General features: G+C 36.8%; 2 protein-coding genes across 6 annotated transcripts in view; one reads left to right on the top strand and one right to left on the bottom strand.

The window, feature by feature from the left end:
- FGF14 (fibroblast growth factor 14) overlaps positions 1–7,983 on the top strand; it is a 393,310-nt gene extending 385,327 nt beyond the window's left edge. For all 5 annotated transcript variants that reach the window (XM_050332070.1, XM_050332068.1, XM_050332073.1 and 2 more), the window contains 2 exons: positions 2,879–3,077; positions 5,557–7,983. In XM_050332070.1, coding sequence (XP_050188027.1) covers positions 2,879–3,077; positions 5,557–5,693 — 336 coding nt within the window. In that variant the 3' untranslated portion in view covers positions 5,694–7,983. The remainder of the gene's footprint in view (positions 1–2,878; positions 3,078–5,556) is intronic.
- A 4,508-nt stretch (positions 7,984–12,491) lies between these two features.
- ITGBL1 (integrin subunit beta like 1) overlaps positions 12,492–19,954 on the bottom strand; it is a 137,920-nt gene continuing 130,457 nt past the window's right edge. Inside the window, exons 10-11 of the mRNA XM_050332067.1 lie at positions 15,027–15,140; positions 12,492–13,513 (exon numbers count right to left, since the gene is read on the bottom strand). Coding sequence (XP_050188024.1) covers positions 13,422–13,513; positions 15,027–15,140 — 206 coding nt within the window. The 3' untranslated portion in view covers positions 12,492–13,421. The remainder of the gene's footprint in view (positions 13,514–15,026; positions 15,141–19,954) is intronic.

The following is a 19,954-nucleotide window of genomic DNA, read 5'->3' as shown; positions in this document are numbered from 1 at the left end:
AGACTTTAGGCATCACGTTTAACTTAGAAATACTCAATTTCCAGCTGAGTCCCAGGGAAAATGGACCTTTCAAAAGTCTCCTTTTGCCTATCTCTTTTCTCAGAGGAGCTGATGGCTGCAGTTCAGTATGGTAATTGTCAGGTACCTAATTTCCATTCATGAATACTCCCCACATCAGTAGAATTATTATTCTACTTTAAAGTAACATATGTTTAAGGGACTTTTTGACTGAGTGTTTAACCCAGCAGAATTGCATCCTAATATACTGGATGAAAGCAAACCCTGTCCAAAGCTGTTCCACTACCCAGATATGTGGAGTTGGATAGCTGCAGTACTTTTAGGCAGATTACATTATTCAGGTTTGACTGTTCCTTGAAGGGGGAAGAAAAAAATCAGACTATTACTATGTTTTTCATAATTACATAATAGTAATGATGACAGTTTGTCCAGGAGTAGCCAAGTAACAGCGTAGAAATAATCCATTTTTTTTCACCTGGTAAATACCTACTATTTCATGTGCTGTGCACTGTCATAAACATATGGCACATGCCAAAGAACTGAGAGAGGAAAGAGCCAGGTTTGATTCAGAGAAGGGATATGATTTGAAGGAATCTAGTTAAAGTAGGGTAATGGATATTGTTAGGGAAAACACACAAATAGTGTTTAGAGGCAGCCAACCGTCTCTAGTACGGAGGAATATAGAATGACAAACAGCTTTTGTTTATAGCAAAAAAAAATGTGAGTATTGGCTAAGGAGTAGTGTTTATGGTAATTGAGCTTTACAAGGAAGTAAAACTTCATGGGGAACACAGGGGGTAGCATTTTCAGTGAAGTAGGTAATGAGGAGAGCTGTGTAGGCATTTCCTGATTAGCATCTGCTGTTTCAACAGCTGAGGAGCATGACTCGCATGTAAATGCTTGTGCTAGGTTTTAACAGGCATTCCCTCTAGCATGCCACCCTGCCTTCTGGTTTTATTTTCAGTCTTCTTGAGCGCTTCTGTGATTTGAAATCAGTGAAGGAGAAAGGAGAGTAACACAAACAACAGGTGTCTTAAAGTCTTCGAACAGAGAGAGAAAAAGCCCCATGGCAAAGGAGAAGGTGCCATTAAGGTGCTTCCTGTCGTTAGTATTCAGTGCTTCTATTACAGACTGTATTTGCATTTATGCATGTGTGTGTATGCATATATAGATAGAGATAGATAGATAGATAGATGCAGTTGTGCACATAGGGGGTAAAAAAGCTGTAGTGCAAAAAGATGCCCATCACACGCATCAGAAAAATTTTTTTGCATCCTGTGAATGAGTGTGACCTATAGACACTAAGTGTACTGGCTCACACAGCCAAAGCAACCTATTTTAGGGCAGGCTCACAGATTATTTCCCAGATGCTCCAGCAACTGCTTGTAGTCTGTCGCTGCATAAAATACATCAATTCTTTTTATCTGAGGTTTAAAGATGCTCCGTAATTGAGAATGCTAATAGTGTGCCTGGTGTTCATCAAGACAGCTTTGCTTACTGGTGGTAACTGAAGCCATGGTAGTACGAATACTGTGTACCCCATCATGTTATAAGAACTTGGTTGTGCACTAAGTGACATTTATTGCAGATTCAGAAAAGTCTTTCATCTGTGCTTTTTGGTATGGGGAACTGTGTCTTTAAGGGCTTTGATTTCCAGAAAGGAAATTTGTGACAGAAAGAGCTGTGAAATGAAATTCTTACTATATACAGGCAGCTGGGGATGGCATAGAGACCTTGAAAACAGGTTGCCTGCTGAGTGTTAACTCAGTACTGCATGGGGCCAGGAACAAAAAGAAATTAATAAAAAACACTCTGAATGGAGAAGTGAAAAGATATGATGTTTCCAGATTTTTTACTGCTTGGGAAAGATAACCAAAAGAAATATAAAAAGAGTATTCAGGGCTGAGAACTTTGCGTTCTGAAAGCTCAGCAAGGTAAGTTAAGCTTTTCTTTTTTTTCCACAGCTACCTCCTCCTCTTATGTCTCATTTCTTCTACAGGTTTCAGCAGATGAGTCCACAGACAGAAAATCACATCGCACAGAATCTTATTTTCTTGTGATATTTTAAATGTATTTTTATTTGCTTATTAACTTGCTGGTTTTTTACAAAGAATTCAGTAATCTCTATCTCAATGTATGTTCACGCTGTTTATTTTGCCAGTTACATGTATTATTAAAATATATATCTATGTTTAAATTATTATTTTGCTCCTGGACTGCAGAAGTTTGTGTTTAGATTAACTTATAGAGAGAGTTTTAGGACAACTGCTGTTACTGAATATGACTTGCAAAAAACATTCCGCTTGTGGAATGAATATTGAGAATGTCAGTAGGAATTATTTTTCTTTTTCTAGAAATTTGCACATCAAAAAAGTATTTTCCTGTGGTGTTTCAGGCCATGTGAATTCCAGGGAATGATATATATCTTAATACATTAGTAGCAGCATTTTGAGCTTCAAATATTAGTTGTTGTAATCCAGAGGAAGTTTGCTGCATTCACTATGTTAGAACAACTTTCATTAAGGCTATTTCAGCATAGCCTTTCTTAATCTTTATAAGGATATCCTATCTGAAAAAAATAGGCATAATAATAATTTTTCCTGTGTTTTAAAAAGTGTTTTTATGCCTGTATAGCTTCCTTTCTACTTTGAAAATGTACTATCACTGTTGCCCAGAGGGGAAAACTGAGGCATCCATGGGAAGTTCACCTGGAGGTCTTCCAGAGGAAGACAGAACTCCAGTTCTCAAAGCAGAACCTTACTATAAGTCACATATTAAACTTATCAGGAGGTATTTGTAAATTAACAAAACAGAAGCCCCACTTTAGAGATACCATTAACATTTACTTTTCCTCCCACAGGAACTTTTTACACCAGAGTGCAAATTCAAGGAGTCCGTTTTTGAAAATTATTATGTAATCTACTCATCCATGCTCTACAGACAACAGGAGTCCGGGAGGGCCTGGTTCTTGGGGCTGAACAAAGAAGGGCAGGTCATGAAAGGAAACAGAGTGAAGAAAACAAAACCAGCAGCTCATTTTCTACCCAAGCCATTGGAAGGTGAGTCTCAGTCCGTTGCTGGTAGACCCTCCCTCCTATAAATCTCACAAGAAAAGGGAATGGTTTCTAAAATGCCCTTTCTGAATGTGTGTGTCTTGCCCAGGGGCCATTACTAATGACAGTCCTAGAGATTCATGAAGCAGTTTTGTGGTTCAGCATAGTGGTGATAGAAAGGGCATATGTAGAAACATTTTTCCGGGGATTAAGAGGTCATCCTATAAGAAAAGAAATCTTTTGTGAAAGTGCATTGTGCTGCTTTTAAAATATTCTGTTGGTAGGGACAAAAGCTGTTGTGAGTCTTGCACTGAGAAAATAGAATGAAATAACGTAGGATAATCAGGAGTTATATAGGGAATAGATGAAATGTCAGCATTTCAAAGTAAAAGCTTTCTAATACAAAACACGAAGGTCTCTTTATAAAATAAATCATGCTGTGTTACTTTGTCAATTGGTGTAATGTGCATAACTTTTGTAAGTTGGCCTTTAAACCAAGATAGAAGCAAATAACAGTAACCTTGCACACTAAAATAGTGTCACACATTCTCTGAAAAATGCATCTATTTATATCTTGGAACTTTTGTCTTATTCTATGCATTCTGCAAGCCTTTATGGTGTCTATGATGTCTTTCACTTCTTGTCCTGATGGCACTCCAAATTTTATTGTTCTTATTGCTACACATAGCCTCAGTCATTCTGAAAGTTATCTCATTGCTTAACATCTGAACACATGCCTGAGTAAATTTTTGATTAGAGGATCAGTTTGTTAAATATTTTAGTTTCATCATAAAGAAAGAATCAGAATAATCTAAGTTTTAACTTCATATTTGAACTCAGATTGATGCCTTCTTGCTTACCTTGTCTTGTGGAAGCTTCCAGTAGTTCCATGAGCTCTCAACAATATTAATACTTTGTATCTTGGTTCCTTTATATTAAATTATGTGAAGAGGGAAAGCCATTGAATTTTTAAAAGAAATGCAAACTAATATGAATTAGGAAAGAAGTTACACTTTTTCAATAATATTTGGATTATCAGACTATCAAAATAGCTTAGAAAATGCATAGAAATAACTTGATTTGTGTTGCCTATAAGAGTCATCAAATATGACAACTCTTCTATATAATTCCTTACTTTGTATTTCCATCTCATGTTGTTCAACTTAATAATTTTGTAGGTCACACTGTTATTTCATCAAGCTCTTTTAATTAATCAACTAAGTGCCCTAAACACAGTTATGAGGCACTCTGAAGACATTGATCATAACCAGTCTTATGTACTCTAAAGAAGACATTTAATTTCAGTCTTTTAGAAGCCATAAAAGTATGTAGCTTATGTCACTGGAAATGTTAGAACAAGTATTTGATTAGTTAATGATGCTATGGGGCCCTTTGTATTTATTATGAAACTTCACACCATTGAGGATCAAGGTCAGTACTTTGATGCTCCAGTCTCCTACTCTAATTAGCCAAGGGATGAAGGGATTGTGCTCTCTATGGCAACACACAGCCAGTCCCAAAGTCATAGTGTGATGATTAATTCCTTTGACTGCTTTGACATCTCTTTTAACATTGCTCTGATATAAATAAATGCTACTGAAGTTAGGTATAAGTGGAAATATTACCTGATTCAGTGACATGGAAAATGAAATTGAATTATCCAAGAGCATTAATCATTAAGGCAGCTTAATGCTGGAACTGTGTAATTGAATACTTGTATTTTTCTCAAAGGATTTGAAGTGGTTAGATAGGAACTGAAGCCCAGGGGCAAACTTTTAATTCCTCTAAGAATTCAGTTAGTAGTTCAATCTGGAGTTTTCTGTGCTTCTACCTTCAGTGGAGATCAGTGGTTACTACATATATTTTTGGAAAGGAGGAAGAAAAAAACCTCAAGCCTCCTGTGTACTCTCCACATCTCCCAGATATTTCTTCAGGATACAACTGAAGAGATCATAGCCAAGTTTCTTAGATTTGAGAGACTGATGTACACATAACTTTGTAGAACTGGATCCTAGCCTAGACTCTCATATATGACTGAAAAAGAACACATGTCTAGACAATTGTATTGTATGAGCCCATTTTTTAAATACAATCTGTCTCATCATATTTCACTTCTAAAAGCTTGCGTGTTTGTTTAAGGAGTGTATATATCTACATATGTGTATATACATGTACGTTTTGGAGTGTTTACCTTATGCAAAGACAGACCAGTAGCTTTTAATTTCAAAAAATCTATAGTATCCATCAAACAAGCAAGCTTGTAGTTTCCCACTGTGTTTTTAAGTGAGATGAAGAAGTGAGAATTTTGGAGAGTCAAGCAAACCTATCCATGATGCAAAACAAGTGTCTGTCAAAATAAATAGTTTCCCTGGTATGCAAGAGAAACACATTACAGTGTTTGTTATCGTAGGTAGTTATTTGAGATGAACTCTTACAAGCGATACATTCTTAAAAGTGCTTCTCCCTTTCTCTTCTCTCCCCTCAGTTGCCATGTATCGAGAACCATCTTTGCATGATATCGGAGAAACAGTGCCAAAGGCTGGGGTAACTCCAAGTAAAAGCACAAGTGCATCTGCAATAATGAATGGCGGCAAACCAGTTAACAAGAGCAAGACGACATAGCCAGATCCTCACAGGTGTTGTGACTTACTGAATCCCGAGTACAGTTGAGTGATTTATCCTTGCCAGACTTCCTCTCGGCTGTGTCTGTGGATCAGCTTGCGGCAAGTCATCAACTTGCCCGTTGCTGTTTCTGAACTGAGTTGTTGCAAGTGGATAAATCTCAACATGTAGCTCTACCCAAAACAAGAAGACACCTGGATGAACCAGCTAAACTCAGACCATGGAATGCCCTACCAGATATTGGAATGCCTTTTTAATATCTTTTCTGTGACTGTGACACTTCATGTGAATGACATACTTCACAAGTACACTTGATACCTTGCCTGCTGACAATTGCCCATAATCCCTTTTTGAGTCCACTTTCAGCAAAATCCATGTGTTTAAGTTCTATTTTGTAGCACACAAATAATCAAGTAATTTCTAGTTAGATGCTGTAAACCTGTGCTATTATGAATTTCTCTTCTTCCCTTTTTTATAAGGCTGCTCGCTCCACTGTTTGTGACCTTTTGCAGGGATTGTGTTTCTCTATAACTTAAGTGTTGCCGGTGGCTTAGTTTTGAAAGCAATCAGGGAATCAGGAAGCCTTCAAAAATCTATTATTACAAATTATATCTATAAAGAATAGGATCGTTGTCTCTGGCTTACAATATTGATTAAATGTGAATACTCTTTAGTAAAAGATACTGTGCTTCTGAGGTTGGCATTATAGTGGAGGGAAGAGTGTCAAACACAACCAACGGGGAGTTTTATGAAACACGTGTTTGGCATCCCCCTATAGTTTCTTTTTGTGTGTGTGTTTTATACATATCACAGGCTTACTGGTAATGGTAACATTTGCCTTGCCCAGCGAGCAAGACCCACTCACTTTTGGGAAAGTGGGTCCAAAGAATTTTGTAGGCCTTGTAGGCCTGAATTAAGGCTCATTTTTCATCTACTAAATCTTCATTGTTTGAAAAACAACCACCACCAATAAAAAAAAAAAAATAAGTAAGACTAATCAGAATCGTGCTACCTAAATCCATTTCAAATATAATCCTTTCCTGTTTTTAAGGAACTGAACTCAATGCCATTGTTATTTTTGGCTGAATTCCACACCTACTTAGCAAAGCATGGGCAAGGATGTTGTTGTGTTCTTTTTTGCAGCACCAATGCAAAGGGTAGTTACAAATTATAGTTTAATATTTCTGGTGTTTAAAAAAAAAATTTTAAAACTGGACATATTACAAAAGTTTATTTTTATTTTTAGCTAAGCATGCAAAGTCCGGTCCTATGTATTTCACTGATATCCCGGTATGTACCTCCACCCAGCTTCTGAGGATAACATGCCCACCAAATTGCTAGATTGAAGGTGCCTTGCCTTGATCTCTATATACTGTACTTTCTCCTACATCAATCTAGAAGAAATCAAAAGCATTATAAAATTGAAGCCTTGGATCATACTACCAGAAACAACATTAACCCTTTGAGTTAATTGTGAACAATTGAGCCAATGTTGTGGAGTGAAGTGGGCATGGGGAAGGGAAGATTTAGAGAATGCCACAGAGGTGCCACTGAAGTTTTTGCATGCTTAGTCACAGGCTTTCAGAAGATTAAAAATATGGGCACTCTCTGTATGCTTAAGATGGAATTTATTTCTCAGAAATGGCAGCAAAGATCAAACTGTATCTCAATCTGGAAAACTGTGTGGCCTCTTGCTGTTACCTTGATATTTAAAGACAAAAAGAGGAAACCATCCGTTCCCTTTTTAGCACTGTATTTCTGTCAATTTGTTTTATCACATCTTTGTGCTGAAGTCCCTAAGAGAGGCTGATGGTTATTTCGAACTCCCTGTCTGCTCAGCTGAACAACTGATTCAGTCTGAATGAACTCTTCACACTAGTTTTCAAATGTGTTCTGTTTTCATAAGAAACAGTTAGTGCACTCTTCAAGGAGGCTACTGTAAAGCTGCTAAATTCTAGATAAACTTTTATTTTTTCTGTAAGTCAGACTTCCTTTTGTACATGTGCTATGAGAACAGCAAGCTAATGCTTGATGTTGGGTCTTTCTAGGGAGGGAATAAGTTAAGCATGAAGCCCTCTATCCATGTAGGGGAAAAAAAATACAAACCTAATCTAAAACTGTGATAAAAGTGTAAAGAAACTTTGACTTAGACTGTGCCCTTGTCTGCTAGCACTAAATATGTGTGCATGGGTAAAACACCACTTTATTAAAAACTTTGGTGTGCCCTTCTCATCCCATCTGGTCCAGTGGGATTTGTGCACTATCCCTGAGAAAAAAAAAAAAAAACAAACCAAAGCAACTCACATGATGAGCTGGGGGCTTGCTCTGCACCTGGAAGATTCATGAGAGGCAGGAGCCATGATGCTGTACCATCAGCTGGGTCCCAGGGACAGCCCCAGGCCTTCCTACAATTATAAGAGGAGCACTTCACAATATTTCAAGTAAGACAACAATACAGCTGAAGGCTATATTCTCTCTCACCTGACTCATGAGGAGTGAATACACGAGTTCATGTCCTATCCAGCTGTCTTTTTACTCCCCCAATGTAAAAGCCTGAGGAGAGACAGGGCTAGAAACCTGGCTGAGCCAAGGAAGGAGATTCTGGTTCATGGCCTGATCCTATATAAGTATTGTTTTCAACACTAACCTTTTGATCCTGAGTAACTATGATCTGTGAACCACTTTGGGAGGCTATAATTAAGGCCAGATTTAATTTCTGTCAGTTGTTAGTGCATACTGGAAATACAGCATTTTTTAAAATTATTGTTTTCTGGTTTTGTTGCTGTGGGCTAAATTCTTATGTATGTTTAATCCAATGAATAGATGTCCTAATTTTTTTTTATTACATTTTGTTTAAACATAAAAAAGTTGCGTTTGTGCTTTCTTTCTTCCCTTTTATTTTGTCTTGTCTCATCTGTTGCATGGAAGGAGGATGGCAAGGATGAACTGCATGTTGTAGGTTGTATCTGTCAAAGAACTGTTGGTCAGTATTACTAAATTTACATACATATATGCAAAGAGTTTGCATTGTACAGTTTGTTTATTCTTATTTGATGTATACACAGGTTCAAAATGATGAATAAAGCATTTATATGAAGGCATATACAAAACCAACAAAAAAGTTTATGTAAGAAGTAGACTGTGCAAAACATCATTGCACTGCCCACAGGATGGTGAAACTTCATGTAAATAGGTTGGCAAACTCAGTTCTCCCCCTTTACCATGCCAAAGAAAATTTTAGCTCCTTAATATAATACCTCTCTTGCTGTTTTCCAGGATGAGACTTCACCATTTCCTTCCCTCTAAAATTAATTTTGCTTTTAAGTGAAAGATGTTTTCAACTGTCTGTTACTACTAAAGTACTGTATAGTAAACCTGATGGAATCAATTTGTATTTATAGACTGGGGGTTTTGTACTTACATGTGCAGCTGTCTGTGAATCTGCAGCCTTCCAGATCTTTTGCATGCTTGCTTTGTATTTTATTCTTCTGGGTTTTCTCTAATCTCTGAGAGACTGTTTGCACAGCAATCTAACCTCATCTTACCATTTTATATGTTAACACTGCACATAGTCATTATCTCTTTCCTTTTCTTTTTTTTTTTTTTTTAATCTGTATTTCAGCTACAGTTCTATTTGGCAAAATCAGTCACACCTGCACAGTTTTAGAAATCCAGTTTTCAGTAGATATGAACTACTTCAACAAAGCACCATTTTGTTGTACTTCAAAAATTTTATAAATACACAAGAGTCCTTATGAGATTTCTCACATGATAGAGCCTATAGAAGGGGCTCTAGCTCCTTTTAAGTGCTTTGTGGTTCACATAACACAGCCTTTGCTTAACTTAACTTGCTGGGGGTTTTAGCCATTCTCAAATGACTTTTTAATATACTGTCATTTTCATAAACTTTGACTGGTGCAGTCATGTTGATTCTTACTAAACTTCTCCCTCCCTCCCACTCTCCCTCCCCGCCATAAAGTAAAGGTGTTCACTTTGACTATGGCATATATCTGAAGCAACATCAAGAACTCTAGCTTTATATATATATATGTAGGGAAACTTTTTGTCTTGATTTAATACTAGTTTAAGCAATGAGGTATGAAATCAGGCAGTTTGGTCCACGCAGTAAAAGTGTGTCTTGCTGATCCTTCTGTTTATTGGTATGAAGAAGAAATTATTCAGCTCCATTCAATTGGGAATGCAAGTAAAATTAGACTAAATGAGAAGGTTCTCTTTCTTTTAAATGATCCTTTAGAGAAATTCATATTCTGTGCAATGCATTCTAAAACATTTAATAACAGGGTTTTTTTGGTGATGACTAATGCAAATGCTGTGACTTATTTTTAAAGTTGTAATGAAATTTTTGTTCTGTTACCTAGTCACAGAAACATTCAACTTAGCTTTCTTCATCCCAGTATCACGTAGCTGTATCATTTAGCTACAAAGTGAGATGTCATTCTGCAAAGAAGCAATGGGCAAAGCATCAGAAAAGTGAGAGCAGGTACATGATTAAATGTTCATCTGCATGTTTCTGAAAGAGAGTATGGCCACTGAAAAAAAGGATCTCAAGCAGGTTAATAATTAATAGAAGCAAATCAATCCACAGCTGTTTTATAGCTGATATTACAGATAAGTTTTATACAGTAGGCATTATCCGGATTGTGTTCTTTCTCTCATAAGAAAGCAAGGCCATTATATTTTTTTACAAGGCTTATCAATCTAATCAGTAAAATATCCCCATTTATCCAATTTGGTTTTGCCTTTTGTCACAGGCCTGGGAGCCAGTTTTTATAGTTACTAGCTTTAAAGAATCAAGCAGTAAGTTTCAATTCCTTACACCTCTTCCTGCTTTTACAGTTTATGTATCTAGAATTCCCATCATAGGGAATGAGGTGTAAAATAACAATTTGATATTACAGCTATTATATTCACATATGTGGAATAATAATCTTATTCCTTCCAATCTTATTTTTTTAGAGAGGACATTAGCCACAAAACAGATCTACTGGGTGTTACACCACCAGTGACCTCAGCATGAAGAGCAGGGGAAATTTCAAGCAACATTATAAGACACAGAATAAAAATTGGAAAAAATAATGTGTACATTACATTTGTAATAGTCTTAGTTAATACTTTACATTAATCACACCTTTTTGTTTGATAATTGCATTTTCATGAAACACTGAGAGTGACTGTTGTAGATATTCTTTTTTGTCCATATGTAATTTTAAAAAACAACTTGGATAACACTTTTTGAAATAATCCGTCCAGTAGTCAAAATGTAGGAGTTGATTGGGGTTTTTTTTTTTTAAAAAACAAATTAGAAATAAGAATTACCTTACACTCTTTAAGTATATAAATTTAAAGTTAAAGCAAATTCTAAAGTAAAATGCATCAAATACGACACTGCAACCATCTAAAGAATTGTTCTTTTATATATGAATGAGCACCTGAAATACCACAGCTGGTCTACAGTATATATAAATCTGCTTATGATGCCATGAAACAAGTCAAAAGCATCTACTGACACCAGATAAGGGTTTTGATTATCTAATATTTTCTTCTTACAGTACTAAATACAAATGGAAGAAAATAAAAGAAAACTTTGTATCCCTCACTGTTTCCAGCAGACAAATGTATATGCAAAAAACCCCACTGATAATAAGGTGATTCAGGTCAGCAGTATTCATAAATATAAATAAAAGCAACAATCTGTGCTCTCCAGACACCAGGGCTGGCAAAATGCATATATGCTAAAACTTAAGAAAATATTTCTGTTCAGTTCCATGGAGTTTAAGAGTTACGAGTATATAAACTAAATTTCAAGATGAGTTTTACTTTGAAGAGGCTTTATACTGTATCAATATATTTTAGAACTCTGCCTGATCTTTTGATTATCTAATAAGAGAGCAGCTAACAGCTTTGGGATGTATGTCTCATTATTTATCTGCATAACATATATGTATATTGGATGTTTGGTGATTATGCTCCCTGAGTACATGGGTTTCACAGGCTTCATTTTTAGAAAGAAATAATACAGGCTAACTAAAAAAAAAAATTGGTAAGTGAGAGAACAAGCTACATGGGAAGGGGCAATAATAAGGCAATTAAACAAATTTGAAATTTTGCATTCTATTACATGTTCTGTAGCATTGTATTTTCCTATTTCAAAACTGTCCTTTCTAAAAGAAAACTAATTTCTAGACTAATAATGGAAATACATTTTTGGTTGATACGTAGTTCCATTATTTCTGAACCATGTACCTCTTCTTAGGACCTTGGCACCTAAACCCCAGTGTTACAGTTTGGTATCTAAAAGAAGTATTTTTCAGCCATTTAATCAGTTTTCTCACTCAATCATGATTTCACAAAATGTAAACACTTTTGAAACTAAAATGTATATTTCTTCTTTTTGCTCTAAAGAATTCAAGGGCTGCCAAATCTACATGTACAAAAAATTAAGAGACTCATATGTAAATAAGTTAGGGAAGTCCCAATAGTTGTGCATCATTCATTACTCAATGTGAATTTCACACTGAGCAGCATTTCACCATTGGAAAATAAAAATAAAATTTTTGTTCATACCACTGCTTTGTTTGTATTTACTGTATTAAAACTTCAATTACTTTGTTGACATTGTCCAAACATCTTTGGCTGAGACCAAGCTGCTGCATAGCATAGATGATTTTTCAAGTCAGTTGACCTTCAGGCTTCCCACTTCTATAAAAGCAGTTAAATTCAATGAATACCATGTGTGACAGCATAATCTGTTCTAAACAGTGATTTCAAATAGTAGACAGAATTTTCATCCTCAACGTGACGTATTTTCATTTTCAATATAACAAATTTTCATTTACTTTACTTTTAAAAGGCAACTGTACCTACATTGAACAGTGTGATAGAAGTACATGAGTTCAGAATACATATTCAGAATAGACAATCATACATTTATATCTTTATTAATTTCATTCCTTATGTTCCTATAGGTTATGTATTTGAAAGTATTGTAGTATGTAGATTAGATAACCAACTTATTGACACATTAACCACAGAAACTAAGAAGTTCTTTTGAGGAAAAGGGTCTATTCAAACATTTTGGGTCTTCAGTTTATGGCTGTCATGTAATTGGATATCAGACAATTATATGACCAAACAAAAAATCACTAATATTTTTATAGGCTTCTTTACAGTTTCTTTCAATTTATGAGCTGGTGCATGATTAGGATTGTTAGAAAGAAAGATAGGTCAAATAATATATTTTTCCAACACCATAAAATTAATCAAACTAGTTATTTGACAAATATTCAGCTAGTGTTACTCCTCTACAGGGGTATTGTTGCAGATTGATAAGGAGAGATGATGACCAAGTAAATAATATTAAAAAAGGCTTTCTTATACCTTTTCCAAAGGTTGCTTAAAGAAACAGGCATTAGAGATATAATCTCAGTTCCACTGAATTTACAAAAAAAACCTCTGGAGAAGTTCCACAGGGCCAGTATTTTATGACTTCACCTTCTAGAGCTGGGATTGTCCTGCTCCCTTTTTTAGTTTTTTTGATGCATTTCTTTTAGGAGCAGGTCCTCAAATGTGTTCTAATGTACTTACAGCCATGTACATGTGCTTACGTGCACACCCACGCCCACACACTGAGCACTTCTGAAATTAAATGTTCTAGCAGCCTAAAGAAAAACAAACAAAAAACCCTCCTGAGTCTTTTGGCATCCTTCATTAAGGGTATTCTCTTCCCAGCCAGATTTCACAAGCATTTCCAGTCCATCCTTCCCAGCACTCACAGTTTCCACAGCTACAAACACCATTGCCTAGAACAGAATGAATAAAGGGCAATTATCATGATTGAAATGTACTACATTAAAATGGTTTTTATGGGGAGTAAAAAGCCATGGTAAAGTAGTTGCATTGTTCCTTTATTGTTCCCCTACTGCTTTTTTTTCCTTCCTTTTGGAAGGAAGCAATTACTGTACCATTGCACTAAGAAACCGCCCCAAACCTACATTTACAAAGCGTTAATAGCATTCTCTCAATAATTCCATCAGCCATATTGCAAATACTGTAACTGTGTGGTGTGTAGTGCAGTTGTATACATGAGTATTTGTACCCAGCTGGTGAGGTTCAGTGTTCGCACTGTGCCTCCAGATACAAGGAAAAACAAGATTACTTTTGACTACTATGAAGAAAGAAAAAGTTACCAACAGAATAGCAATAAAACCATCACTCTAAACATTAAAAAACTTTACACCTACCTTCTCAAGAGTGCTATACAAATAAATCATATCTTGAACTCTCTATTAAGTGAAAAATGCATTGGCCCTATTTTACAGTAGGGAAACATTACATACTGACACCTCCATATTCATTTTATTTAAATATTTTTTATGACTTGAGTGCTCAGCTTGAGACAGCTCTAGCATGAGTTGCCAGTGTGAGCTCCTCTTCCTACCGGCTTTATGAAGATCCATGAACAGCCATTACAGCTGAAGATAAGGCTTCTGCTGCCACTATACTGGCTACTTGCCTCCAGAAAAGGACACTTGCTAATAGGGCTAGCTGGAACACATAGTTTACTAGTGTCAGTCCTCCCACTTCCACTCTAATCAACTTGCAGATTTCTGCCACGTCTAACAATTGCTAGCAAAAATTTTCTAAAATTAAGATTTGTAACAGGAAGAAGCCAATTAGTTGATTTAGTAATTCCCATGCTGCTTCTTGTCACTATGTTTATCGTGAGGGCTTGTTGACACCCTGCCCATTTCTATCCATCTCAACTTTATGACAGTGTTAAGGTGAAGCTGCTATAACCATTAATTTAATCATCAGCCATCACATCATAAGAAAAGCTATCGCATATTTGAGGCTCCCACCAACAATTGTCTGATTGCCAGGAAGGTCTGTTAACCCACACAATTACGCCTCTGAGCCACCAAGGATCATCAGACAAGTGAATTTGTCTGTGACTTAAATTTACACACATAGAATGTCCAGTAAAAGAACAAAGGCTAAGGAAACCTCATGATCGCAATGCTGACACTATGTCCTTTGCCAAAAAGCAGTAACTTGTCCTCTATTACAATGAGAATTGTTGATGAATTTCATAGCTGGCTTACTTATTTAAATTCATGCCCAGGCTTTCAACTGTTGTTTTGAAACCTTAAGTTGATTATCACCCTGCATGAAGAAACAATTATAGCAGATTTGAATAACCAGCAAATGCACTTCCTCTGTCAGTGGGGAAAGAAGCAGCTAGGCTTTGTCTAACATAATTCCCATCAACACAGTTTGTTTCCTGAAGCAATTAAGTGTTAGCCTGTACTGCACCTGTGCAAATGAGACCATCATGTTTGTCACAGTCTCTGTCATCGCATTCACAGAAATCGCCTGAAATGTACCATTCCTGGGGAGAACAGATGCACTTTCCACAGTGGCAGGAACCTGAAATCACAAAAATTGTTACTCGCAGTCAAAGAGCACTGTCAGTTTCAGACTAGGAAACAACAACCCGAGACACACACGTGCACACATATGCACATGTGCATATGCACAATATTGCTACCTAAGAGGCTATTACAGAAAAGAAAATAATCAAGCTAAAAGTCTTTTGAATAAAAGGATTCTTTTGGCATGAGCTAGAATATGGTGGGATGTTACTACTAATGCTTTGATCCTGCTATTTCACTTAATCAAGCCTCACACTTTGAAGATTTCTTTTGGTTTCAGAGACCTACAATCAGGGCTTCTCTTCCCAGAAACTGTTCTCTTTTTTTTAACTAGAAAAGCTCAAATTGTCCCTGACCCACTGTTACTGAAGGCAATAAAATCACACCCATGAAGAAAATAGTCCTCCTCATCTAAATTTAGGGGTGAGTCCAAAAAAGACCAGCAATGCATAAGACTAATATTTAGACCCCCAAAATCCTCATCACCACAAACGAAGCTTCTCCACCTCCCATGGAATTACTAATTAATTTTTTGCTCTGGGTCAGAAAGAGTTTTAGCACATAATGGCAGTTCAGCACTTGGTTCATTCCTGCAGTGTACACTAATGACCCTTCTTGGGACAAGCTGCTCTCCTCCTTCTCCAGGATATCAGGTCACACCCCTACAGGGAAAGGAGGGACTCTGTGGTGATGTTCAGGTGATGCCATAACCCATGGAGCACCAGAAATCTCCATTCAAGGGAAGACTCAGAGACATCCTTACCTTCAGGAGAAGGTTCATGGCTCTGAATCCTGGAAAGTTACAGTTGCCCTCAGACAATCATGTGTCAGGAAGACTGCAGCCTAAGAATGGGGTGAGACAGGCATTTCTGCAACTAGAAATGGCACTAGGAGATGGTAGTTCCTTCTGGATAATTCCAACACTTAGCTGAAAAGACTCAGCTTTTCAGATCCCATCTTTGGCAGCCTGGCCCTAAACAGATTTCAGTATAACACCTACAGTGCTAAGGTGGGGCTCTTAGTAACAGCTGAGCAAAAATCCCTTTGTGAACTGAGCCCTAAGAAAGGGCTACATTAGAAGTCAATATTAAAAAAATCAAACCCTAAAATAAATTATAGTAAAGGATACACACATAGTTTTCAATTATCAGAGGCAGAGTTATAAAAAAAGTCATCAAATAAGCAGTTGACATTTAACACAACATACTTAAAAATTAGTTAAATGTAGTTGAAAATCCTAGGGTCCTGCAATATTTCCAGAATGATTCCCATAAAAGTCACCAATGTGTTTAATGCAATATTAAGGGAAAAATATATAGAAGGAAACTTAGTTATGTCAGAATACAACCTAAATAGAATTCATGGGTTACTTAACAGGGCCTTAGCTAAAGCCTATAAAATTATGCTTTTCCATCTTTCCAGTTCTTTCAGAGACCTCTGAAAAAAATCCATATTCACGATCCTATTACACTTTAAAAAAAAAGTCCATCTGCTGATATCAACCAATTTTCCATAGCTTTTTCCTGTAAATACTGAAGTGTCTGTGATCACTGAAACTTAATTTTTGAAAACTTTGTAACAGCCTCAGAAGACTAGCTAATTTCTAATTAAATATGTAAGTAACTTAATGTTTATTTTAAATTTACAAAAATTAACTCATTGCCTAATTTTAGAGAAATGTTTTAACTCGTAACATATGGAACATGCAAATATATTTAGGAAGAGCTAATGATTGGAACATTTGGGGATGGGAATATTTGATTAAGCATCTACTTTTTCTGTGAGTTCTGAGTTTTGCTTACTGAGCCACCAGCAGAGAAAATGTTGACAAACCCTACAATGATAAAAAATACCACTGTATAAAAAGGTAGTGAAGAATAGCATATGTATTGCATGGTTGCTGTATAAGAGGTACACTAAGACTTACTTTAGGGTAATTTAAACCAAATCTCTCTGTTTATACAAACTGCAAGGCACAGACAGCAGAAAATAATGAGGAATAGTATGATAATTTTAGTGAAATTAAAGTAGGTATTAAGAGTATTACATTGTAAGAAACTTGAAGTGATTCTGCACAAAAAGCACTGATGTTGCTACTGAGGAATGCCCACAATGTTTAAAACTATTTTGCAGAAGACACAGGAAATTTAACACCAAGTCAACCAAGGAAGATCAGGCTCCGTAACATAAGATCTGTTAGGGAAATGAATCAAGCCTTTTCCCTGAACAGAGCATGCTGCTCTGGGAGGCTCCTTAGTTTAATTAAAATGAGTCTAATGAGTTGTAGGGTGTTTCCTGGGATCCCAGCCAGATCCTTTCGGATGGGATTTGGCTCATTACCTTGCCCACATCCTGCACTGTTACAGTCGCCATATGCAGCCCTATATTTAATGCCAGGGAGACAGCAGCGTGGTGGGTGTTGCTGTTTTCCTTTGGAAGAGCTTTTACTACAGGTGGCACAGTCAGAGAGCCAAGATTCTAAAAACAGCCTAGGAATGTGGATGTCCAACTTTGCTTATATTAGCAGAGTGCAATTTCTGATAGTGTTCAGCAGTTATCTGCTGAAAACCAGCACTCCTCACAGTCCTACATAAGAAGCTCAAGCTCCCCTAAGTCCATTTTAGCACTTGCATATCCTGGCTATGTTTCCAGAAAAATTCACTTTTATCTGACAAGTAATCATTACTTTTTCTCATTGTAATGAATCAGAAAGAACAATTTGCCATTAGGGTAATGCTTCACTAGCTATGAACAGTGTTTTAAAGTATGAGTACCCAGTAAAACATGATCTCCAGATACATATCTTAGCAGCAAAAATAGATTTACCAGGGGGGAAAAAAAAAAGAAAGGAAAAAAAAAGAAAAAAGGTTATAAGAAAAAAGAAAAAAAGGCCTGTGATCCTCGTCCTGCTCAGAGAAGAGGTAGGAGACAGTAGCGTGCTTGGATGTTTACTGCCCACACACAGCTGAGAAATACCTTACGCAGGTATTGCTCTGCTGCAACAAACACTTCCTTATGACCAGCTGTGTCTACAATAAAGCTGTTATAGCACCTAATTTGACACAGCTTTATTATATTGACTGTCCTCAGGGCAACCTTCCATCACACTGAAAGCTTACATGTGCTTGGGGGCCAAAGAAACTCAACCAAAAAAAAAAATCCTACCACTGTTGCTGAATACAGATTTAGGGTCACAGAATGGGTAAGGTTGGAAGGGGTCATCTGATCCAACCTCTCTAGAGCACATTGAGCAGTATTGCATCCAGAAAGTTCTTGAGTGTCTCCGGTAAGAAAGACTCCACAACCACTCTGGGCAATCTCTGGGTCACCCACACAATAAAGAAGTTCTTCCTCATGTTCAGGAACTTCCTGCACATCAGTTTCTGCCCCTTGCATCTCGTTTTACTGCTTGGAACCACAGAGAAGAGCCTGGCTCCATTTGTCAAGTTTGTGATTCCCAAAGAAAGTAAATACTGTTCAACAGAGAGCTACTACCCTAGAAAATCTGGGTCTTTGGAGCCTCCATTCAAGCAGCCATGTTTAAAAGCACTACCTGCCTACTGCTAGTTGTAACCTAGTGCAACTTTCAGACTGCTCCAGACTACGTCAGTGACCAGATCCCAAACCACACCCTGGACAGCATAGCCAGCAGAGGGAAAAAAATCCTGGATGTCTCTACAAATTTCTGCCAGGTTATCTGCTCCCAAAGCCTCAGAGTAAATTGTATTTTTGATATAAGTGCTCAAAGCTAATTGTTCTCAGAGTAAGACTCACAGGCTATCCTTACAAAAAGGTAGTAGATAATACAAATATTTTAAAAATCAACATAATTTTTCGTGTTTATGTTTATTTAGAATCTTACATAGTGTATTTTATTGATATTAAGCATATTCCCTCACCTTCATGGTTTATATTAAAAAAATCACAGAGAGACCAAGACTAAGAGAAGTTAACTTCTACCGTAAAACAGAGTGATTCCTTTTCTCCAGTAACTCACCATACTCTTATGCATACGCTAATTTAAAGACAGACACACCTGGAAAAAATAAAGAAACAATGCAACTTCCTCATTTTCTATGACATTGCATTAACTGGGGACAGAAAAACCCCAAAATAAAATGAAAAAGTGCTTCAGGGAGAATTCTAAGTGATAATGCAGATGGATGAAGGCCAGGTTGGAAACCCTATTTAAATTTCCTCTGCACTGAAATAAAAGTTACCAAAGGGAAAACTGGAAACCTGCCTGATGTAGAAAGCTCCTAACTGTTTTTTCCAGCTGGTCCCCTGTCTATGCAAGGGACATACAAATAGAGGAAATGGCACATAAAATCTGGAGTGAGTGCATTCTAGCCTCCAGTCAGTCCTACCACCCATTTTTTGTCAATTCTCTTTCAGACATATTATATACAGAAATAGGCAATTTGCACTATGGGGGAGCTAAAAAGCCCTTTTTCCATTAATGCAATTTCCTAGCCTGAAAGACTGTGAGGTAAGAACCTCAGAGAACAATTTCAGATAATTATCAGGATTTTCTAACTTTTATTCTTCCCCATGGCATTTTTTTATAGCTGAACTGAAGCTGATGCAACTACCTGAATGAAAATTAGTAAATGAGAAATTTTTCAGGATTCATTTGTGGGGGGCTGCAGACACATATTTGTCCTCTGCTGCTTGGGGAGCAGAGTAATTAAGTATACCAAACGCTGCTGTTAAACACTCTCCTCCACTTACTGTTGCCCAGTATTTTACATCTGCCATCTTCCCCCACTGCAGTGTTACTGCAGGTAGTGCCCCTTTCCCTCAAACTGA

This window comes from Myiozetetes cayanensis, unplaced genomic scaffold (genome assembly GCF_022539395.1).
Source record: "Myiozetetes cayanensis isolate MyiCay16 unplaced genomic scaffold, myiCay2020 scf5-8, whole genome shotgun sequence".
Lineage (NCBI taxonomy): Eukaryota > Metazoa > Chordata > Aves > Passeriformes > Tyrannidae > Myiozetetes > Myiozetetes cayanensis.
Note: the sequence above shows the minus strand (reverse complement) of the source record. Positions and strands in the feature narration are given on the sequence as shown.